At 32.6% G+C, this 26,498-nt stretch overlaps 1 protein-coding gene across 2 annotated transcripts; it reads right to left on the reverse strand.

The window, feature by feature from the left end:
• Positions 1–947: 947 nt before the first annotated feature.
• Positions 948–26,498, reverse strand: LOC127938274 (rho GTPase-activating protein 45). Of its 2 annotated transcripts, none has more exons than XM_052534780.1 (23): positions 26,278–26,498; positions 23,468–23,831; positions 18,369–18,515; positions 17,979–18,063; positions 16,310–16,382; positions 14,849–14,924; positions 13,543–13,674; positions 13,352–13,413; positions 12,807–12,917; positions 11,857–11,937; positions 11,600–11,779; positions 10,933–11,070; positions 9,729–9,919; positions 9,517–9,644; positions 9,294–9,395; positions 9,117–9,215; positions 8,213–8,376; positions 7,932–8,120; positions 6,905–7,042; positions 6,612–6,835; positions 2,933–3,152; positions 2,808–2,853; positions 948–1,960 (listed from the first exon to the last, which is right to left on the reverse strand). In XM_052534780.1, the coding sequence occupies exons 1-23, from the start codon at positions 26,356–26,358 to the stop codon at positions 1,731–1,733; spliced, it is 3,261 nt and encodes a 1,086-aa protein (XP_052390740.1). In that variant the 5' UTR covers positions 26,359–26,498; the 3' UTR covers positions 948–1,730. The 2 variants fall into 2 exon arrangements, with proteins under 2 accessions (XP_052390740.1, XP_052390731.1); XM_052534771.1 differs by having other exon boundaries at positions 23,468–23,846.

Here is a 26,498-nt window from a genome sequence, read left to right on the forward strand (position 1 = left end):
TAAATATTTTAATGCATAAATGACAAAAACAAAAGTTAAATCCAAACTTAAGTATATATATATATATTTAAAGAAATATTTGAAAACATACTGAATATTATTTTATATCATCACATTCCAATTAAAAAATATTTAAAATAAAAAATCTAGAAATATCTTTTAAATATTAATTCATTCTAATTGTATTATTTCTAATATATAGTGCACCATATTCCAGATCTTTCAAACCCGGCAGCAAATATGCATTTATTTTTATTTAATTTCCATAAAACTTTAATCTTTTTTTTTTTTTTTTTTTTTTTTTTAGCAAAATGGAATATTAAATAAATTTTTGTTTAATGAATGTTTTTGTTCTTGTGTTGTAAATATTTAAACGCATTAATGGCAAAAAATCCCAACTTAAGTATATAAAAACACATATATATATATCTTTTTATTTATTTTTTTATATTTGGAAACATTTTGTATTATATTATTTTATATATATATATATATATATATATATATATATATATATATATATATATATATATATATATATAACCACATTCCAATTCAAAAATATTGAAAATAATAAAAGATAAATAATATTTAAATATTTATTAATTCTAATTATATTATTTCTGATAAATATTCCAGATCTGTCAAACCCAGCGAAAATATGCATTTAGTTTTCTTTAATTTCCAAAAAACTTGAACCTATTTTTGGCAAAAATAAAAAATAAGTACATTTTTGTTTAATGAATGGTTTCGTTACTGTTTTGTAAATATTTTATATTTATCAATATTTGAACATAGAATGATATTATTTTATATCACCACATTCCAAAATATTTCAAATGATGAAGATTCATTCTGATTATATTATTTCTAATATATCATCCACCATATTCCAGATCTGTCAAACCCAAGCACAAAAGCTGACAAACTAAATTACTCATCGCAAATATAGTAGAAATTAGATTTATTGCAAATAAAAAAAGTTTTCTAAGATTATATACAGTTCCAGAATATACAAAAGGGTTTAAATTGACTCACAAATGTCTGGTCAACAGCTGTGCTCTGCATTAATCACTCAAGTCAAACGGTTAAAGCTTTAGTTAACACGGTTGAGCTGAAACTACAGTCCCAGGATTGAGAGACAGAACAACATTACTCCTCAAATATACACACTATTGCAAACGTTTGGGAGAGAAATATGCATAAGAATTAAAACCAGCACTGACCAGCAGTCCAGCTGTCGTTAGATCACTTTAACATCTCACTATTCGATGCTTATTTAACAATAAACCAGGAAAAACTCCAGTGCACAGATGAAACTATAATAAATATCGTAAAATACAATATTACAAGCTTCTAAAGAGACATGTACTTCCCAATAAAAAATTAGACTTTAAGCAAAGCACTTTTTCTATCTACAACACACTGAGTTCAAGATATTTAATGTTTGTTTCTGAAAGACTGAAAGTAATTATTGTTTCCCAGTTTTGGGTTATTAATGTGGTGGCTTATACAGTCTAGAGCAAAAGCTTACACATTTATATCATTTGATTCAAGAGACTGATATTATATAAGCATTGGGTTCATATCAGCTAATACGTGAAGACACACTGATCGCGCGCGGTTCTAGAAAAAACGGCATGAGAGGTCACCTGAGTTCATATGAATCTGAGTTTTCTGAATGACTTTATATTGGAATAACACTTGTTCTCCTGTTTAACATCTCTGTCTTACTGATCTGAGAGCTGCTGTGGCTCTGCACTGAGGGTCTGCTCTGGGATGGTCTCTGGGACCAGTGCGCTCAGGTCCAGACTCGCTCTGGGACTCGTCTGGTCTTCTTCTGTGCTGGTCTCACTCTCCTGACTCACCAGAGGAGGGCGCTGTGGGCGACTCGCTCTGCTCAGATCCTCCACGTCTGAGTCTGAGTCCTCCTGAGAACCAGAGGAACCCACAGAACCACCTGAAGAACGAGATCAATAAACATACACTTGATCAGAGGAAGAACAGCATGAGTTATTAAAAATGTATATATATTTTTTAGTCTTAATATTAATTCTTAATTCATGAATCTATGGATACATAATATTTTATAAATGTAAATATTATTTTATAAATGTAAAATATAAAAATAATTTATTTCTTTTCTAATATATAGGAATAATCACATATTTAAAATGTTAAACATATCCTCTTATCTCACAAACCCGAGCAAAAAAAAAAAAAAAAAAACATCTAAAAAACATAATAATAATTTAAATATTAAATATTTTTTTAACTTTTTTAAAAACATATAAAAATTATTTAAGATTATTCATTATTTTTTTCTAATATATAGGAATAATCACATATTTAAAATATTAAACATATCCTCTTATCTCACAAACCAGAGCAAAAAGCAGAAACATCTAAAAAACAATCATATTTAAAATAATAGACATTTTTTAACACATTTAAAAACATAACATTTAAAATAAAAATATTGCTGAAATATGTATCCATTATAATTATAAGATTTCTTATATATATCCCAACACAATTCACAAAGCACAAATTATTTTATAATATTAATATTTTAAATATTACAAATCATCACATCCACTATTTTTTTATATTTATATTTAAATGTTGATATTTAAATAAATAAACCTGTATTCAAATGTACGTTCTATAAAGATAAAATATAATGTATATATATTAACAAACCTAAAATCAGCATAATCAGTATAAATTAATAATAACAGTATTTTAATTAATATTTAAAAACATTATTTACTATTTGTAATATTTCTAATATATATGTATCTTACCACATTCCAGATCTGCTCTGTTTGGCTCTTCATGAGTCTCAGAGTCCTGAACAAAGCAACACATTACAATCACAGACTGCATCAGTCCTCAATCACTGACTCTCCTGAATAAACTCTGTTCAGACCTGGCTCTGTCCTGGAGAGCTGACGGAGGAAGAGGACGAGATGAAGATGTACTGGTGGAAGACGATCAGAGTCTCTACGACGCGCGCCTGATGAGGGTAATCCACCAGAGACGACAGGGACACCGTGGCCCCCGTGGGTTTGGGTCTCATCAGGGTCGGGCCGAACACGATCCCTAAATTACTGGCGCTCATTTTATTATCATGCTCCAACTCGGACACTCTGAGAGAGAGAGAGGGAGAGAGAGGGAGGGAGGGAGAGAGAGGGAGGGAGGGAGAGAGAGAGAGAGAGAGAGAGGGAGGGAGACTTTGACTTTTAACATCTCTTTAATTACAATCTATAGACATCAACACCTTAATACATAAATAAAAAAAGCATCTTTTACAGCAATACATCACATCCTCCCTCTTCATTGGGTTTACATAGACGTATTCAAATATGTGATTATTCCTATATATTACAAAATAAATAAATAAATTATTTTTATATTTTACATTTATAAAATAATATTATGTATCCATAGATTCATGAATTAAGAATTAATATTAGGACTAAAAAATATATATACATTTTTAATAACTTAATATGCTGTTCTTCCTCTGATCAAGTGTATGTTTGTTCATCTGTCTTCAGATGTAATCTTTACATATATATATGTGTGTGTGTGTGTGTGTGTGTGTGGTTGAATAAAAAAAAAATTGGACATTATTTATAAAAATTACGTCAAGTTAGCACAAGCAAGCTTGTTAGCTAGACAGTTAGCATCAGCTAACAATATTTGCTTATTTTCAGTACGGTTATGAATAAACATTTAAGTCTGTCTACTCGTCTAGTTAATCCAAACAACGTTAATATAAAATATAAAATAAAATAACGTTACTGTTGATAAACAATATAAAAACAGACGTCACATAGGACATGATAGCATTTTAATAAAACTGTTAATATTACGGCAGTGGGGAATTTGAACATGCATGAGTTATTTTATTTAATCTGTGTTAGTTTAATGTTTTGTTTTGTTTTTTTACCTAAAACACAGATACGCTGATATCTGTCTGCATCGTCTGCACTCGAGCATTTCAGTGGGCTTAAACAGATCATTCTTTACAGCGGATTTAGTTCCCAAACAACTGACAATTTTGACCTAAATATGATTTTCAGTTACAATAATTAATCCAAAATTTCGACATTAATAACTTACTTTTAGCAACATCAGACGCACGCGCGCTCACAAGATCTCCCGATTCTTACTGACGATTTAGTGCGAATGATCCGATTCGCACTAAACGGTTCATTTGAATCAGTGAGTGGTCGACTCCAGAACAGCTGCAATCGGATCATTCTAATTCCTAAATGAATCGTTTGGTGCGATTCGCGATCCGATTAAAGTTTATTTTGAAAAGACTCAGTTCGTTCATGATGAATCAGACACCGCTTCTGCGTGTCGGAGCACGTGATATATTATAGGGAGTAATGATATGTTTTATGAAATGTAGTGAAGTAAAAAGTACGATCTTATGCTTTGGGATGTAGTGAAGTAAAAGTAAAAGTTACTCAAAATAAAACTACTCCAGTAAAGTACAGATACTTGAAAAATGTACTTAAGTACAGTAACGAAGTAAAGCTACTCCGTTACTGTCCACCACTGAGCTTTGAACATGTCCAAAGGATCATTTTCACTACTGAACTGTATTTTTCTCTTTCTTGTCATTTATCAGGACAATTTTGGAGAGGCCTCTGATTCAAGTAAATTAGTCCATTTGGTCTCTGGAATATCTTGCAATGCTCTTAAATTTAATAAAATGCCTTCTATCTGGTGTATTTAAAACAATTAATTTATGCCATAAAATAGAGTCACCAAAAAGCTTCGGTTTTGCTCCAGTTCAGTTTAGCAGAAGACGCTCTCATATAAAGAGATACTTTAAATAACAACAACAATATCTCTAGGAACAGTAAACCAACATTCACTTCATGTAGTTTAGTGTAATCTAAAACATCCCTGATCATAAAGGTTATCATATATGGATCTTTCTGGTATGCAGTAGGATTGATCTTGATGTATTATGCTCCTAATACAGTTTTCAGCCTATTTGCCTACACTTTAGCTATTAGCTTACAGTGCGTTGTTAGAATTGACACAGGCCTCCAGTTTTTAAGATCACTCAAGTGAATCACATTCAGGATCCGTTTCTTCCTTTCTATACAAGTTTGAGTAAAAGTCCTCCGCAATCTTTCTCATTTCTCTTGGCATCGGGTTTTGTCAGACAATACATTTCATTTTTTCTAAATTAAAAAAATATGCAGTGGGAGCATCGATCTCATGAACAGACATAAATCGTGATCTTATCAGGGCACCTTTTGCCCGCACTTGCAACAATTCTTCTAGATCTCGTTTCTTTTCACCCAACATGCCAGCTGGACATGAATTAAATTAAATTTTAAAATTAAATGTATGCATTTAGCAGACACTTTTATCAAAAGCAACTTACAGGTCATTCAGGCTATACATTTTAACCTATCATGTGTTCCCGGGGAATCGAACCCACAATGCTTTTTAGTGCAATGCTCTACCACTTGAGCTACAGGAACACTGTGTTACATGTGAACATGCATTAGATTCCGGAATCATTCCAGATGTAATGTATAAAATCTCTTGTTCTATTTCAGAAATGTTCTGTTTTATTTTTCTTGTTGAAAAACATGAATACTGCTGACAAAATATTTTTATTTGTGTCTTTCCTATTTCCCACCATTGTATCAAATTATTTTAATTTTTGTATCAAATTATACCTATTCCTTCCAAAACATTTCAAATTTCTCAATAAACTCTTTTTCTTTCAACAATGCAGCATTAAATTTCCAATATGGACTTTTCAATTTTGCTTGATTCAAAACAATATTCACTGTGATAAAATTGTGATCTGATAGATAACATGGAAAAATATCACACCCCATTATTCTATTATTTCGGCACACTTGACATAAAACCTGTCCAGTCTAGCTACACTTATGGTCCATGTAAAGTGCTTCACCTCTTTATTCCTGTCTCTCCATACATCTACCAAATCATTCTGAACTATAAAACTTTTTAAAACAGCAGCTGATACAGGATGTGGTTCTTCATTATTCCTATCTAAAAGAAAATTAAGAGAACAATTCCAATCCCCACCAATGATTAACATACCATCTAAAGTGTAGCTTTTTAAAAACTCTCCTAATTTTATAAACATGATTATGTTATCTGCCCCTTTATTTGGAGCATAAATATTTATAAAAACGAATATCTGATTTTCAACTTTTGCTTTCACCATCAAAATACGTCCTCTCTCTATTTCTGTTCCTGATAAAATGTTAAAATTAAGATGAGTTGCAAATAAAACAGCTACACCTGCACTAACATTTGTGCCATGACTTTCCTTCGCACCACAAATTTAACTCGGATTCATTTTTAATATCACTGTGGGTTTCTTGTAAAAATATTACTTCTGAGTCTTTAAGCCTAAGAAACTCAGAGAAACTGAGTTTTATAAATTTTTTATTATTATGAAGTTAATATGCAACTTAGGTTTCCTTAAACCTATATATATATATACAGAGTTTAATATGGCACTGACATCTCTCAATGTCACACACCTCCTTCCTTCAGACTCTTTCTGCTGTATGTTCTGAATCTGTTCTCACCTGCGCAGGTGTCGAATGATGTACTTGAGCGTGGTGATGTTAGCAGGCGGCAGACGCCTGAGCAGCTCTCGCAGTTTCTCCACTAAGACCAGCACTTCAGGCTCGGTGTCTGACCCACGATCCACCAGCTCTGGGCTCTTCTCCGAGGCGTCCGAGGTCAGGCTTTCCTTGGCCAGTCCCATCAGCTCGTTATAGATACGGAAGGGCATGATGGGCTCTGGGAGCTGAGGAGGACACGGAGACGATGACACAGGAGCTTTATTACAGGGACGTTTCCCCGTCAGCTGACTCACCTGTCTGAGGTACAGCTTCAGCACGTTACTGATGTCTTTTGGAGACGCTTGAGACAGCTCCACCAGCTCTTTACCGTTCTCGAACGCCTGGCACAACTTCTCCACACGCGTCTTCACTCCATTCACACGATAGATGCCCTGCAGACATGCAAAGTAAAGCATCAACACTATAAAGTATACTTAAGCCTCTAAATGATGTTAAACCTGTCGTAAACCATCTGAAGCAGCTCAGCTTTACTTGATTCTCCGTCAATCTCAAATCTGATCATCAGGGTGTTTTGAGATACTGTACGTTTATTTGTTCATCATCACTGGATGGCATTGCATTATATGTTTGGATCATTCTTATGTCAGCATCTGATTCACTGTTATAAAGATCTCACTCATTTACATTACAAGCAGCAGAATTTCATGTCAAATTTAATTTTTTAGAGTCACTAAATAAAATTTAGCTGTTTTTTCCTCTATATTCTCAATATATCAGACTATAGGAGCCATAAAAGCATGATGCATTGAATATAATATGAATTTTTTTTTTTTTTTATATATATTTTATCTAAAGTTTCTATTTTTTTTCTTATTATTGCATAAGTCAGGCCTTGAAATAAAAACTGAAAAATTACTTTATTAAATTATTAGACTATTTTTTTAGTCATTGAATAAAATTGTGCTGTTTTTTTCCTCTATATTCTCACTATATCAGACTATACGAGCCATAAAAGCATGATGCATCGAATATAATAATAAAAAAAAACACTTTTTATGTTTTATCTATTGGTTCTATTCTTTCTTCCTCTTATTATTGCATAAGTCAGACCTTACAGGGTTAAAAACTCTGCATAAATCTGCATATAAAGTATAAAGGTGTGGCATCAAGAAGAGCAAAGGTGAACTGACCAATCAGAATGAATATGCAAATGAGGAAATGAGTGAATGTATCAGATGTAAACATTGAGGCAAAGGCAGAAAAACAGGGAAAATACAGGAACAGGACAAGGTGATTATTTTGGAAGCTTTCCTCTCGCACCTTCATCTTGAGCGCTCTCCTCTCGATCTCGGTGATGCACTTCTTGATGATGAAGGGAACGCCGTCGACGTCGCCCTGCAGGACCTGAGAGAAGTCACGGCCGAAGAGCTGCAGACGGCCCTGGAGCTTCTTATGACCGCACTGGATGGCCAGAGACTCCAGACACTTCTTATGACACGCCAGGAAACACTGACACACAAACACAAAGCGTCTTAGACATACTCTATAATGCAGTCTATAAACAAACGTGAACATCAGAGATCTGGTGCGTTGAATCCCACCTCCTCACATTCTGCTCCCTGGAAATAAACGTAGCTGTCGCATTCCCTGCACTTCGACGGCGTGCGCAGTTTGCGCAGACGATGGGTTTTCGCGGCTTTGGACAATCCCACGTTTCTGAAAGGTCCAGTGGGCGCCGCGCTTTCTGGTTCAATCCCATTTATACCTAAAACACAACAGACATACTCAAGATTTTATCACCACTATGTTCTAAACAGGACTGTATCTACTAAATAAGATCTCTGTAAAGCCGTTTCTCCTAGACAGACACCAGAGAGATTAAAAAACTGGTGAACATTTGGCTTAAGTCTCTTGAAATTAATCCTCAGGCCATTCAAGATGTAGATGAGTTTGTTTCTTCAATGTAGCATTGCATCAGTGTCTCATCAATGGATGCTCTGCAGTGAATGGGTGCCGTCACAATGAAAGCTGATAAAAGCATCACAATAATGCACAGCACTCCAGTCCATCAGCTAACATCTGGAGAAGACAAAAGCTGCATCAAGACGTAGATTCAGATCATCCCTCGGACTAAAATACAAGTTTATAATCCATACTAACACTTCCTGATTCAAAAAGCCACTTTTTCACTGGAGGAAGTGGATTATAGACTCTATGTATTTTAGTTAAAAACGTTTTAATGCTGGATTTGTTTCAGGTTTTGTCTTCTCCAGATGTTAGCTGATGGACTGGAGTGCTGTGGATTATTGTGATGTTTTTATCAGACTCTCATTCTGACGGCACCCATTCACTGCAGAGCATCCATTGATGACACACTGATGCAATGCTACATTTCTCCAAACCTGATGAAGACACAAACTCATCCTGATCTCAGATGCCCTGAAGGAAAGACTATCTTTGGGTGAACTGCTTCTCCGATGCGTCTCTCTGTAACCGTTCACTCACTTTGTTCAAACGGGGTCATGGCACCATCTCGCTCCTCTAAATCTTCATTGGACGATAAGGTGGCTGCAGAAACTGGCCGTGAAGGCTTTGAGATGTCACCTGAGACACAGTGGTATTGTTTATAACTAGTTATCGTATGTATTACTGTAAACCAGGCTGTTTGGGATTGTTCCTCACCTGTGCTGGAGGTCGGGGATCCCAGTCCACTTCCCGGACCGACACTGTCAGTGTCACTCAGGGTGGACGGCCAGGACTTATGAGCTTGGTGATGGTCTCTACCTGCGGAAAACAAAACAGCACACAAGTCCACAAAGATTTGCATGCAGCCAGATTGACGGCAGTCGCTTCTCATGGATGAATTGTGCAGGTGTCCTGTGTGTCCACTGTCTGTGAAACTCACCTTGACCTCCTCGTCTTTGTTTAACCACCGTCGCTTCTCCGAATCCCGCCTCCTCTGCAGCGCGCGAAGCTTCAGAGCTGTTCTGCCGCTGGTCATTACAGAGACTGTTGTTACGGGTCCGAACGTGCCTGATTAAAACGCCAAGTTACTTCAATATTCCATTGGATTCCAAATGATTTCAATGAAACATGCAATGCAGGATGTGGTCTTACTGGTGGCTGGACGCGGAGTACGGCTCGAACTGGTACTGTACGGGCAGCTCTGTGCGCAGCTGCAGGTTTTTGACGTATGAGGCGTACTGCTGACCCGGATCGTACAGTTTACAGCTCTCACAGAGCGTCTGGAAATGCACCGGGAGCGCTGCAGTCTGCACATGCATCGTCTGATAGTACGAGATGGTGCACTGGACGGAGAGCAAGAGGATGCATTAAACACAACCAGAGCATAATATTATGCATGCAAAAAACTAACAAAAAAAAAAGGTACAAATGAAATAGGAATATTTAGAAATTAAAGCAATAGTAATTGTAATATTTTTTATAGTAAAAAAAATAAAAAAAATAAATAAATATAAATATATATATATATATATATATACATGTTTTTTTTTCATTTTAAAATAAGTAAATAACTATAGACACTTTATAGACAAGTTTGGGATCAGTTAGACTTGTAATGCTTTTTTAAAGAAGTCTCTTCTGCTCATCAAGGCTGCATTTATTTGATCAAAAATACAGAAAAAAACAGTAATGTTGCAAAATGTTGTTGCAATGTGAAATAATAGTTTCTACTTTAATATCCTTTAAAATATAATTTATTTCTGTGATGCAAAGCTCAATTTCCATCAGCCATTACTCCAGTATAAAGAGAGACATGATCCTTCAGAAATCATTCTAATATGCTGATTTGTTATTAGAATTATCAATGTTTTTTTTGGGAAACTGCAATACTTTTTTCAGGATTCTTTAATGAAAAATTTTCTATTTCCTAACAGTATAAATCTTTGTTATCACTTCTTATCAATTTAACACATCCCTGCTGAATAAACGTTTTAATTTCTATAATAAATAAATAAAATGTACTGACCCCAAGCGTTTGAACGGTAGTGTATATGGTTCGAAAAGATTTCTATTTTAAATAAATGCTCATTTTTTAAACTTTTTATTCCTGAAAAAAAAATCACAGGTTACAAAAAAATATTAAGCAGCAAAAACGGTTTGCCAGCACTGATAATAAATCATCATATTTTCATGATTTCTGAAGATCATGTGACACTGAAGACTGGAGGAATGATGCTGAAAATACAGCTTTGCACAACAGGAATAAATTAGATTTTAATGCATATTAAAAAAGAAAACCTTTCTTTTACATCATATCAATAATATTTCACCCTGTAGTGTGTATAATGGCTCTCACCGCTCTCAGGATCTGATCGGTCTGTCTGATGAGTTCCTGGATCTGTTTGAGCACGTTCACCTTCATGTCCTCCAGCTCCTGCTGCTGTGTCGTGGCGTCTGCGATGCAGGTGCGATACGTCGCTTCGGCCTCCTCCGCCTGCGCACACAAACACATGCATCTCAGATCATCGAAACAAATCAGTCGACTTGATTGTTAAGCAGTTATTGAAGAACGAAGCCGTTAAAAACAGTACATGCAAGTACATGCAACTTGGAATTGTTGCATCAGTATTATAAAATCACCCCAGAATGAAGTAAAATAAAAGAGCAATGATATCTTGCCAGAAGAAAATAAACCCTATTTTAAGTCAGATTTCAGATTTTCATTGTGACGCTGAATTATTTTCAAACTCTCGTTACGGTTACATTATTGCATTACAATAAAAATGTCTTTGTCATGAAAATAATCTCAAAATCCTATGATCCTAAAAATTTAATTAGGCAAAAAATGTATGCAATTTTCTTTATGCAAAAATAAATAAATGAGATAAGAAAACATTTCAATAAAAAATTTTTTTTTAAAACTAAAATAAAATGTATTCCCTGCATGTGAGTGCAAAAGCACAGTCAGAATTAACGTGTGAAATTAGCTCATGTTCGATCATTTCCTGTTTGAGCTGGCAGACCTTGTTGCGTGCTTCCTCTTCAAGTCGTCTCTTCTTGTCCAGAGCTTTAGTGGTTGAGCCACTTCCTGTTCCGCTGTGTTCTTCTTCAACCTTATTGGCCACTGTCCGCGCTCTCTCGTACTCCTCACAGCGGCTTTCGTACAAGTGACGTGCCTTACGGAGATTACTCTCGGCATCCGCCTGATGAACACAAACACATTCATCTCTAAATGCACATATTTAACTCGTGCATCTTTGATTTAGAAGGGTTTCGGTACCAGTTTTCTCTTGGCCCTCTGCCACTGCTCTTTAATGTCTCTGCGCTTCTTCTCATGTTCCTGTCTGCGCTGCGTCATGGGCTGAACAAGAAAAAGAGAAGAAGAATCTCATTTTTTATTTATTTTTACTATTAGATCCACTTTGGTAACAATGGGTAACAATATTTATTGTATTATAAAACACAAAAATATGTTTTAAATTATTTACTTATAAATCAAAAAATTATGCATTCATATTTTTTATTTAAATTGAATTTCTAACATTGAAAATATAAAATAAAACATTTATTATTTATTATAATAAATTGAAACGTTTATTTTAAATGACAATTAAATTATTATAAATTAAATTGAATATAAAATACAATATTTATATAAAAATAAATTTAGTTTATAAAAATATTTTAATCTTTTTCAAAAAATTTATTTACTTACAAATCCAAAAAGTATGCATTCATATTTTTTATTTAAATTGAATTTCTAACATTGAAAATATTACATAAAACATTTATTATATATTATAATACATTTAAACGTTTATTTTAAATGACAATTAAATTATTATAAATTAAATTGAATATAAAATAAAATATTTATATAAAAATAGATTCATAGTTTAGATAAATATTTTAATCTTTTTCATGATTTTATTTTATTTATTTATAAATCCAAAAATTCTGCATTCATATTTTTTATTTAAATTGAATTTCAAACATTGAAAATATTAAATAAAACATTTATTACATATTATAATAAATTGAAACGTTTATTTAAAATGACAATTAAATTATTATAAATTAAATTGAATATTTATATAAAAATAAATGTATAGTTTATAAAAAATATTTTAATCTTTTTCACGATTTTAGGTATGTTTTTTTAGCCTATTTTTACATTGTCATCCTGCTGTAATGTGTGTTCAGGTTCAGACTCAGGTTCAGGTGGGGTACCTGTAGAAATGAGTGTGTGTAGATGCTGTTTGTGGCTTGCTGTAAACCGCAGCTCTGCTCTGAGTCCTGCTCGAGAGCTAGAGAGAAGATAGACAGCAACGGCATGTGTTCCTGAGACAGAGATGTAGACAAGATAAGAGTGATCTCCTTCACTGTAAGTACAGTGAGCATGTGACAAATCAAAAACAGATTCCCTATCACTTAAAGGAATAGTTCATAATGATAATTCTGTGTTAAAATAAAAATTCTAACCCTGATTTTTCATTTTCTGCAGAACACAGGTGATGTTTACTCTGCTTTTTTCAACTTGTAACTTGAGCTGACAGTGTGCAAAAATTAACACTTTAAAAATAGTCTATATGACTCGTATGCTACATGTGCTTAAAAATATACTGCACAAGTAGTGTTATGTTTTAATGGTGTCTTTAGGATGTTTCTGACCTTGACGACAGAATCTGTATGGTTTTGGTGACATATAAACGATATGTGTCATTGCAATCCACAGAAACACAATCAAACAAGCACAAGGAAAGCACACGCTGTACCTGAATGATGTTTTGTTTGCATGAATGGTAAAGTCTCTGAAGACCTTTAGAAAACTCATTCTCTGTGAAAGAGAAGAAAAGAGAGGTCCAGGTGAGTGGGTTTGAAATGCATTGATATTAACAGGTCTGAGTATGTTACTGGAAACCCTTTATTTCACAAACCACCAGACAGGTCAAGAAAATGGCATTACCGAGAGCGATTCTCTTGTCTACGTAGTTGATGATGTCCTTCATGTATTTAGCGATGGATTTGGCGTAATTCAGAGCCGAGTCCACGCCGCCTTCACTGCGCTGCAGGAGAATATCCACTTCCTGTGCACTCACTAGTGACACACACGATAAACAATTACCATCCCATATATGGAAAAATATAATTAACATTTTTAACATAACATAATTTAACATTTAACATTTTATATATATATATATATATATATGTATTATTAAAATAAAATATACATTTTGAGACAAAAACAACTAGACAAAAAAGTTAGTTAAGACAAAATTTAGGTTGGCTTGAGAAAGCCTAGCCTGAAAGTTTAAAGCAGTTGTTGCCTGACTAGTGAGTTTGAAAAAGTTTGAAAAGTTTAAAAAGATTTAAGTTTGATGGCAAGTTACAAGCATGTCACTAACATGTTTCTAGCATGTTTAGCATGTTACTAGCATTTTCCTAGCATTATTAAAAAGGGACTACCATTTCGTTAGCATGATTAGCAAGTAACTAGCATGTCGCTAGCATGTTTCTAGCTTGATTAGCATGTTACTAGCATTTATCTAGCATGATTAACAAGTGACTAGCATGTCACTAGCATGATTAGCAAGTGACTAGCATGTCACTAGCATGATTAGCAAGTGACTAGCATGTTCCTAGCATGATTAGCAAGTGACTAGCATATTGCTAGTATGATTACCAAGTTACTAGCATGTTGCTAGCATGATCCTAGCATGTCATTATTATAATTAGCAAGTGACTAGCATGTCGCTAACATGTTTCTAGCCTGATTAGCATGTTACTTGCATTTATCTAGCTTGATTAGCAAGTGACTAGCATTATACTAGCATGTCATTATTATAATTAGCAAGTGACTAGCACGTTCCTAGCATGATTAGCAAGTGATTAGCATGTCGCTAACATGATTACCAAGTTACTAGCATGTAGCTAGCATGTTTTCTAGCATGATTTTCTAGCATCTTTTTTTTTTATTGTTTACGTGTTTTACATGTGATCAAATAATGAGTCAAGCTCTCAGCTCTCTGTTAAAAATCACAGTTGATACGACTTCCGGTTCATTCATTACACTAAAGATGAAAGATCAAGCCGAGTGCATTGCATTGTGGGATCTAGTATCTTTTGCAGTGTGCTACAGCACATGATAGAATATATATATAATATATTGTGCATACGGTGCACACTATGCATACCACATACAGTCAAAAATAGTAGATGGTCTGCAATTCTATGCATTACTAAAGAGAATAAAACAGTGATGCACTCACTGCAGTCCTGGTGGTAATATTTTCCTCCTCCTTCAGGACCCTGACCCGATGACATTCTGTACAGGTCCTCCATCGACTAAACACACACAGGAAAGAGGCAGAGCTAGTTTTTACATTTTGGGTAATAATGTGCATTCTGATATGATGCTGATTTTGAGGCTGAGGTTAGAGTCAGGTACATGTGGTGAGATGCAGTAGTGTATGTATCACTTCCTTTTCTCAGGGCTGTGGGGTAGATTCAGCACTTCCATTAGTAGAATTACTTCACCTTACAGCGGAGGAAAGTACTGAACACACTCTCGTCATCACACACAACACTGGAAAATCACATGCAACTCTTTTGTCATCCGAATACCTTTGGGCTAAAATATTTTCTATTTGAAATGATAAAAAATAGGAATCATCCAGAAATGTTAAATTTTCAATTATTTAATTATTTTTTCATGTTCATGATTTTTTGGTTAATGGTCACATGACATGTAGGTAAAAAAATAAAAATATTTATTTATATATATATATATATATATATATATATATATATATATATATATATATATATATATATATATATATATATATATATATATATATATATATATATATATATTTATATTTTTTTTTTTCCTTTGTTTTATTTTGGTTGCATTTATTTAAATTTATTCATATTATATTCAATTTTAAAATAAATCATTTGTTTAATATTTATTATAAAGATTTAATAGTTGGTTAAATGCTGCCGTTTATTTCTAGTTAATATTTATTAATCAGATGTTTATTTTGTATGTATCAATTTATAGCAATGCAAAATCCAAGGCTAACTAATAACAATATTTCAATAAATTGTCTACAATAATTTAACAATATAATCTTACAAGCTATGAATAAATAATTATAAATAATTTTTCAAATTTATATTTGATAAATAATTCTAACATTTTCTTGCAATAATTATTTGTATCTGTTTTTCTAATTGTCTATTTACTCAAGAGCCCTCATTGTTTTTGCACCTACAATGAATTTATTATATAACCAAGGAGTTATATTATTAAAATAGTGCTGCCCCTTTAAGTATCTTGCAGTTTGTAGTGCAGTCCTTCTTTAAAAAAAGGTTTCTTGACTAAAAGTGAACTACTGTAAATAATGAGTCTGGTAAACTGCAGATTCAAAGTAGCATGACAAACACTGTCCAGTGTAAAACTGCATTTTAATGAAGGAAGTTGTTTCTGGGAAATGATTTGAGTGTCTCTTCTGGACATTAAAATTAATAATTTGTCATCAGTGGCATTCTAAGGAGTGTTTCTTGAAGACTCGGGACTCTGTCGAGTCTGTGTAGAGGTGTGGAGGAAACAATATGCTTGCAAGACAACGCAGGAAGCGACCCACACACACGCTTCCAGCAACATCCGCACACACACACACACACACACACACACACACTCACACACACACTCACACACTCACCCGGCTCTTTTCTGTCAGCGGCAGGGACAGAAGAGTAGTGCTGTCGATCTCTCCCATCAACAACTCTGAAACACTGACAGAGAGAGAAACTGTTGAGATCTCTCTCATTACTGGAGCATGAGAAATCATCTTTGTTCAAGCTTTTGGACAGAAAAACATCTGCGATATTAAAGAGTTTTTGTTCTTCTCTTTCTTCTGTAATCGTTCTTAGATAAAATCTGTATTTGGGTGCACAAGACAATGTTATGATTGGTAGCAGAGCAGTATAAATTTCACATTTTAATAGGGATGCACGATAGATCGACCATCATATCGGTATCGGATGATAAATGTTCATTTTTACTGATATCGTTCTCAACCTGATATGAACATTTGGCCGATAAATAATGCATTATAATTATAATTGCTTGAAATATTATTTGAATCACTTTGAAAAGGGAAATACAGTTAAGTGCAAAAAATAGTCACTTTTAGTTTCATCTTATTATTTTCACCAACAATATGGTTTAATTAGAATAATGTAATATTTATTTTATTTATCCGTGGCACATTCATTTTGATTCTTTACATGTAAGTAATGTTGTACAATGACTTGTTTGCATAATGCATTAAGCATTATTTTAGATTTAGATTTATTATTTTGATTTACATTTATCAGTCAATATATCGGTTATTGGCTTGCAAATTTAAAGAATTATCGGTTATCGGTATCGGGCAAAATGTTAATATTGGTGCATCCCTACATTTTAAAGAGGTGAAAATGTCACGAAAGAGTCAAAATAAATAAATAAACAAATAAATAAATGGTTTTAAAGGAATAATATCTGTTTTAAATGTTAATATCGGCGCATCCCTACATTTTAAAGAGGTGAAAATGTCACGAAAGAGTCAAAATAAATAAATAAACAAATAAATAAATGGTTTTAAAGGAATAATATCTGTTTTAAATGTTAATATCGGCGCATCCCTACATTTTAAAGAGGTGAATATGTCACGAAAGAGTAAAAATAAATAAACAAATAAATAAATGGTTTTAAAGGAATAATATCGTTTTTAAATGTTAATATCGGTGCATCCCTACATTTTAAAGAGGTGAAAATGTCATGAAAGAGTAAAAATAAATAAATAAACAAATAAATAAATGGTTTTAAAGGAATAATATCGTTTTTAAATGTTAATATCGGTGCATCCCTACATTTTAAAGAGGTGAAAATGTCACGAAAGAGTAAAAATGAATAAATAAACAAATAAATAAATGGTTTTAAAGGAATAATATCGTTTTTAAATGTTAATATCGGTGCATCCCTACATTTTAAAGAGGTGAAAATGTCATGAAAGAGTAAAAATAAATAAATAAACAAATAAATAAATGGTTTTAAAGGAATAATATATATTATATATATATATATATATATATATACACATACAATTAAAAACATACACATATATATAGATATATACACACATAAATAATTAAATATATTAAATAAACTTATACATATATACATATACACACACACACACACACACACACACACATATATATATATATATATATATATATAATTTTTTTAATATTTTATATATATATATATATATATATATATATATATATATATATATATATTATATGGCAATATATTAATATATAAAGTTGCATTGCTCTTACTTGCTGCTGAAGGCCACAGCAATGGTTTCAATGGCCTTCTCAAAGTCTTTCTTCTGAGCGTCACTGGTGCCTTCATAACTGAACCCTGACAAACACAGAGAAGAGAACAACTTCACCGTCACAAACACAAGCTTCTGCTTTGATAACAAATAAAACTAGAAGTGACATCACGTTTAAATGCCAAAGTGGAAACACCTGTATTTCAGTCGTTCATGTTTGCACACTAAACGTGTTTTTCCTTCATAAGATCAGATGTTAGTTGTGTGGTAACTGCTCGTATCTGATGTGGCTTCGCTGAATTATTTGCGATCAGGTTGTGTGTGAGAGTTTGAGGAGGAGAAACCACTGACATGAGTTTAAAAAGAAGGGTTTAATGGCAGTTGGACTGACCTTTGACCTTTGAGATAAGAGTTCCTGCAGCAGTGAGCGTCTCCACAGTGTTCAGCAGAGGATATGTGCTGATAACCTGCCGCAAAACACGCAGAACCTCCCCTAAACACTCGTGCACGGCCGGCCGGCTGCGTGGCTCCTCTTTCACTGCGGAGACACCAGAAAACATCAGGATTCATGTTTGCTTTTTCAAACTTTTTATAACATGCAATGGTATTCAGATCGTTTGAACGGTGTATTTAGTGTCCAGGTACTATGTGTAGCCACTGTAAATCACTCCTAACAGGTCTAACACTATATTGCCACATGTTAGGAAGTAGTTCTGCCTCTTATTTTCACCAAAACATGACGGTTATTTGTCCACTTCCTACCCACCCAATCCCACAATGCACTTCTTTCTGCTCAATACCACAAAAGGGAACTTGCACACATGCACTGATAGTAACTGTGTGATATTATGGCCATGAGTTCATCAGGTTTAACAGATGCAATGTTCATAGCCATGATACATGTTACACTTTTCGACAAACTCAGACTATTGTCTACAAATAAATAAATTAATAAATGCATAAATCAGAGATCTAGATGAACCAGTAGCTGCCACGGTTTGTATTGAAACTTTGAAAAATAATCGTTTTGTATCTGACCAGCAACTTTTTAAAGTTTTGAATGTTTCCATGTTTTTACTGCATTCACCCTTTTTTGATTAATTTAAAAAAATCTGAAATCTTTGGAAGTTCAAAGAATGCTGATAAAAGTATCACAGATTCAGAAAAATAAATAAATAAATAAATATGAAGCAGCTGTTTTTAACATAGTTAATAAATCAGTGTATTAGAATGATGAATGACACTGAAGACTGGAGGAATGATGCTGAAAATACAGCGGAGCATCACAGAAATAAATTATTTTTGAAAGTATATAAAAATAGAAATAGCTTTTTTTAAATTGCAATAATATTTCATAATTTTACTGTTTTTCTGTGTTTTTATTAAAATAAATGCAAAAAAAGAAATCTGAAAATGAATATATAATTGTACGTAATCTAAAAAATATATATATATTCTGAAAATTATCAGTATTCAATGGAATGGAATTGAATGAAATTAATTTGATTTAATAACTCATGACTGATCAAAAACAGTAAGCGTTCTAAAAAAAAAAAATATTTTACTTGCATAAACTTTCACTATCAGATTAAAAAAATAGTTATTTCACGCTGCAGTGAAAAAAAAAAGATTTTTTATTTAGCTTTCAGATGATGACTGACAACCGTAAAAGAATCTGAAAGAAAAAAGATATAAAGTATACTTTTAGGTTTTTTGAGGACTCATGAAGTTGCATTCCCTTCCTAAAAGCTGCAGTTTTTAAAACATTTATGTATCTCTTACGGGTCAAAACGGACCCAAATGCATAATGAGGGTTAAAATCTAATTGATTACATTCCAGCATCAATACTCTCCAGTCTTCAGTGTCACATGATCTTCAGAAATCATGAAAATATGCTGATTTGCTGCCCAAGAAACATTTCTGATTATTATCAATGTTGAAAACAGTTGTGCTGCTTCATATTTTCCTAAATCAGCGCCAGCAGCCGCGAACAAAGAAAACCTGGCGTTATCCCATAACGGTTGGGGAAAAGAGCAGGCGTTGACAATGAAAGCTGTTATTGTGCACTACATGCATGGGTCTCCTTGTCTAAATGCATGCTCAGAATGTGGGTGTCCTTAAAAATGCACAAAATGCAAAGCGAGGCACAAGAGTGAGACATTTCAACCAGTCGTTCCTCTTTGATGCAGCGCTGGAAATGTGACGGACTCCTACACACGTGTGTAACTCAGACTATTTCATTTAATGAGCGTGCAAAACTCCCTGAGCTTTCTGGTGGTTGCAAAAAAGTAATAGTTATATCGATGCAAGTCGCTGGTGTTTCACAGGAGATATCGAGGGGAATGTTTTATGCATGGACATGTTGATGCACGCATGTGAACACACTTCCCTCAAGCACATTACTCAAACTGTCCATCTGAATCTGACACGTCACTGTCTGGCTCTTCTCAAATGAGTGTGCAGGTCATGACGAAGACAAACATCATGCCATCTTCCCAAAAAAGCCCTAACTTCTTGCAGGCATCAACTTGAGGGTGATTAAAAGTCTCTTATGTAAGGAGAAACGGTGAAGGCCTGTACAGACCTGCAGGCTACAGTCGTTTGTGGTGGTGAGCTGTGAATGAATCGCTTTCTGTGGCTTTTAGAGAAGCTCCACTTCTGAAGAAGTGTGATGAACTCCACACACACACACATGTGTGTGTAACCCAGAGAAGTTCACATGTTGTGAAGTGAACACAAGCGCTGTTTACTCCATGCCGTGATGCCGGAGCGTTCTGGGAGGTTGCAAAACAGCAAGAGTGATGCAAGCCACCGGTGTTTAAACTTAAAGACAAACAGGAGAAGATGCTATCGCTCATCTGTTACGCTCTGTTTATTTTAATTATTAAATTCCTGAGGAAAAATCGCAATATTTTAATGCACTAAATTTTCATTGTGCAATTTTCAATTTTAAAATTTTCATCTGGGGTTCGTGAGTCGATGACAAGCTATAATTAACTAAATCATTAAAGATAAAACAATCACAATAAACCATGATTTTGACCATTAAACAACATCAGAGAAACGTGAACATACAGCTTTATTCATAAACAGTGTAATTATGTGCTTTTATTAGTATTTTAAATAAGCTTTTATTTTTATGTCCAATTTTTAATTACAATTTAATTTTGTTTTTAGGATTATTATTCCCGTGAACACACAAATGTGAGGTTAAACAGTCTTATATTAATATTATTTATATACTATTGTTTTCAATTATATTTTGAATTAGCCTTTAATTTAATATTTTACATTTTCTTTTTATTATATATATATATATATATATATATATATATATATATATATATATATATATATATTTTTTTTTTTTTTTTTTTTTTTTTTTTTTGTTATGCGATTTTGGTATTTTTTTATATTATTATTAAGGTTTAATTTTCATTTCAGTTTCAATTTATTTACCTGTTTGTCATGTGACCATTAACCAAAAATGTGTTTTTTAAACAGTGTTACTTTAGTATTATTTACATACTATAATAATTATATTAGTATTCTGAATTCATGTTTTTCACATTTTCCATTAATAAAAACATTTTTATATTTTTTTTCTCACTATTTTTTATATGCTTGTAATTTGATCTTTAATATTATGAATTAATTTGTTATTTTAGATTCAGTTTTTATTTCCGGTTAGTAATTTTAATGATTCATCTTAAACATATTTCAGTTTTTGTCTTGAGATGACATTGGAAACATAACTATTGCAACTCTACAAACAGGGCAGATGTTAACAGGAAGTAGAGCTGATGAAAAAGTGACACTTTAAGGAAGTCCACGAGGTCTGAGGTGACTCAGATGACTTCTGCTCTTTCTTAAGCAGACAGTGCTGATGTGATTCATCTCTGTCCTGCTCTCTGCGCTGGAAAAACACAGACAAGGTGCATTGCATTTAGTCCAGCAGACATGCAAGAGCTGGACATCATCGTCTGAAGTCAAGGGGAAAAGTCCAGGAAGTACAAGACTTCAATTTCCATCTGTTACTCAACCCGAGGCTAGAAACAGACTACTGTTATGATGCTGATTTGCATGTTTACTATCTCAAACATCATTCAAAGCATCTCAGCTTCTTAAACTTGTGCACGTCCTATATCTGATCATGTTTTTACAAAGTGAGCGTACATGAAGCTTAAAAGTGGAATAGCAAAAGCCTCACTGTAATACCACATCACCACAGTTCTGCACGAGGTGAGCAGCAGCATCATGAGAAAAAGTGCTCAGCAGGCGTCTCTCTGGAAGAAGGAAACACTTTTAAGGGAAGCTTGAGGGGTGAAGCCCAGCAGACGTGTGTAATCTCAAACTGAATCCTCTTCCTTCTTCTCTTTCATCGTGAAAACCAGTGAAAAATCATCCGTTTCAAATGAATACTCCTGTAAGAGACTCACGAGGAATCTGAAGACTCTGTGCCAGTTGCATCTGATATGACACTTAATACTAGTTTTAATTAATTAATAAAACACATGGCCTTGAGTGTCTCTTCGACAAAAACATACACAGAAAAACATTCAAATAACAAAACAATCAACACAGGAGTGAAGAAACAGCTCAATTAACTACGTAACAAAGAATTCTTCTGACGGGAAATATAATAAACTCTCAGTGTTCCATTTTTAATATTTAAAAGATTATGTTCAACTGTTATTTAAATATTAAATATTGTTTATAAATTATTTTAAATTATGATTACTATTACAAAATAATTCTATTTTATTTTTATTTAAATCTTTTTTTTTTTTTTTTTACAATTTTAGTAAACATTGCACACATTAAATTCTTTTACACAAGTATTATAATTATTTTTAATTTATTTAAATATTAAATATATCTCAATATTTTGAAATGCAGTTTAAGTAAATATCGTTAAAAAAAATTGTTACACTATATTTACCAATATTACAGAAAAAAGTATTAGTACATTTTTCGTTTATTTAAAATTTTAATATTTCAATAATTGCATTTGCAATTGAAGTAAATATGGTGTACATATAAATTATTTTACACAATATTTTATAATATTACACAAATGTTTATTTTTTTAAATATTAAAATTTATTTGTAATTTGAGTTAATATTATGTAAAAAAAAAATTTGAATATTACAAAAATATTTACTTTTTACTAAAATATTTCCATTTTTTATTGCAGTTTGACTAAATATTATATTAAATATTTTTATTGCAAATATTGTGTACATTAAATTATCTTCACATTTACAACATTTATTAAAAACATTATGTTTAATTTTTATACATTTAAATATTTTATTTGCATTTTGAGTAAATGTTGTCTGCAATGAAATATGAATATTCAATTTAATAATTGGCCTTTCATTATTTGGGACTTCTTTTACAAAACACACAAAAACCAACCATCCAAAGCTATTTTAATCAACTCAAAAATAACTTTTCAAACCAAAACAACGCAGAAATCTCTTACCTTCTCCCAGAACCATGTCCTTTAGTTTCTCCACAGCCTCTGCGAAGCGAGCGACGTCTCTTAGCAGCGAGGGAATGTCCTCCACCTCGATGACCGATGTTTCCGTGCAGTCCGCAGCGTGTCCGTAGGAGAGAGCGCTCCGCACATAGCCCTTATGGAAGCCCCAGGTCCCTGACGTCTGGAAGGCGAAGCCGGCGGCGCTGGCGTGACGGCTGAGACTCGAGGGCCGCTTCAGCGTGCCGCCTGGAGAACTGCACACCGTTAGCTTGGAGTGGGGCGCCGGTGTTCCCGGGCAGGATAAAGGGCCCGGATCAGGAGGAGCCAGCGTGCAGGAGCCATCGATAGTGTCATTGGGAAAGTGTTCCTGAAGGATGGACAACTGGGTTTAACATGGGATGGAAAGAGAGGGATGACGGCTGATTATTATACAGATGAATATTATGAACAGGGTTAATGCTCCATATGAATTAGGGTTATGAATAAAGTGCAAAGGTGATTGAAAAAGGAGACAGATCTACAAATTCAAATCCATTCAGAATTATGTGTTTATTATTTAATAGCAAAGACTAGCAGAACAAAAAACAGAAATATTTTAGTATCCTCAAAATACTATTAAAGTTTTGAATAGTCTTTAAAATTGTATTAATACTATATATTTAATAAAAAAATTTTCATTTTTAATAGTTATAGTATGTTTATGTTTTTTTTTTTTTTTAGTACATCATTAAACTAAATGAATCCAGCTGAAATATTTTTTTTTTGTATATTTTATTTTAAATATATTTTTCATGGATTTAGTTTTAATTAACTACAAAACCCGCTGCAATAAATATATATAAATTATACACATACACACAAAAAAAATCCTTATGAAACTATTATAGTTTTGAATAAGCTTTAAAATTGAATTAATACTATATATTTCATTAATAATGTTTTAATATTTAATTTGAATGTTTTTGTAATTTCGTAGTGTTTTTATTTGGGGTCATTTTTAATAGTTATATCTTTTATTAGTTTTATTTTAGATTTTATTTTAGTTAATTTATTACATCATTAAACTAAATGAATTCCAGCTGAAATAGATTTTTCTTATTTTATCCATTATTTAAAATACATTTTTAATGGTTTAAGTTTTAATTAATTAAAAAACCAGCTCCAATAAATATATATAAATTATACAATAATAATAATAAGTGTTATTTTAGTATCCTTAAGATACTATTATTTTGAATAGGCCTTAAAATTGAATTAATACAATATATTTGATTAATAATGTTTTAGTATTTAATTTGAATGTTTTAGTAAATTTGTTTTATTTTGTCATTTTTAATAGTTATAGCTTTTTTTATTTTTATTGTAGATTTGAGTTATTTTAGTACATCATTAAACTAAATGAATCCAGCTGAAATTGTTTCTTTTAAATATTTTATTTAAAATATATTTTTCATGGATTTAGTCTTAATTAACTCCAAACCCGCTGCAATAAATATATATAAATTATACTAATAATGTAATACTAATAATGTAAATAAATTTTAATTTAAGTATCCTTAATATACTATTATACTTTTGAATAGGCTTTAAAATTGAATTAATACTATATATTTAATTAATAATGCTTTAATATTAAATTTTAATGTTTTTGTAATTTTGTTGTGTTTTTTTGTCATTTTTAATAGTTATAGCTTTTATTAGTTTTATTTTAGATTTAACTTTAGTTATTTTAGTACATCATTAAACTAAATTAATCCAGCTGAAATAGTTTTTAAAAATATTTTATTTAAAATATATTTTTCAAGGTTATAGTTTTAATTAACTTCAAAAAACCCTGCAATAATAAATATATATAAATTATACAAAAAAGCTCTTTCAGTTTCATATCTAGTTTTATCACACTCTTAAAAAATAAATGTTATTTCTTCGTCGGTGAAATATAAAAGTAAATGTTTAAAATGAGTCACTATTCACTGACGATCAAAGTGAACATTATTCAGAATTACTACTATTGTTCTGCACAGAAGAAAAAGTAAACAATGCAAGTTTGAAGGTGAGAAAATGACAGAATTAATTAGGTTAGGTTTCTTGAGTTCAACCATATGATTATATGGTGAAGATTCAATAAAGTAATTACAGGTTCTTCAGATCAGGGAATTGCATCATGCTTTAACAGCAAAAGTGAAGCCCTTCTGGGTTTAATTCTATTCTTGTTTCCATCTGGAACTGCTGCTTGTTCTGATATGACTCTTGCATGACTTCCTCTCAGTTCATTTCTGGTATAATTGTTTGCGAAACAAAGAGCAAGACGTACTTCTTAAGTGTTCTTCGCCAGGCATTGTTCAGCAGTGACAGTTTTACAGCAATGTTGATCAACGATATGCAACATTAAACAACTACACTTCAATACCAATTGGCGGACAACTGAACCGACTCTATTAAATGATTCAGTCGAACCGATTCGCAGTAATAAACCGCTCGACTGTTGTGATCCGGTTCACTGAATCGAATCATCCGAACAAACCAGTTCTCTACAACGACTCGTACTTCCCACACATGTCCACTATCTATAAAGAAGAGTAACGTTACTTTTACTCTGTTAAATTAAATTCTGTTGTGAACTAACTTTACTTGAGGAAAACTATAGGATGAATTTGAACCCATTTGTTAACCGTTTAAAATAAAGCAAATATTGTAAACGCGTACGTTTCCTGGGAGATCGAACATATTTTCTCTTTTAAACACGTTTACAATTAGTAGAATCTTACTCTAAACCAAATAAAACCCATTATTTTAAGTACTGCAGGTCTTACCGAAGGGTTTTGCGCAGAGTTGCTCTTTTTGGAGGCTGAAGGTGTTTTATTCGTCGGTTCTTTCTTCTTACGAGAAAACATGTTCACGCCTTTTGCTCTTGTTCAAAACTCGCACCGCAAAACTTTAGTAATGAGACAAATAGTTGTGAAAATGTCTCCTCAGACTCTTGCGACTAACAGTTACTTCCCCATCATGACAGTTCAGTTACTCGGGGCCGCGC

This window comes from Carassius gibelio, chromosome A2, assembly GCF_023724105.1.
Source record: "Carassius gibelio isolate Cgi1373 ecotype wild population from Czech Republic chromosome A2, carGib1.2-hapl.c, whole genome shotgun sequence".
NCBI classification, from domain to species: Eukaryota; Metazoa; Chordata; class Actinopteri; order Cypriniformes; family Cyprinidae; genus Carassius; species Carassius gibelio.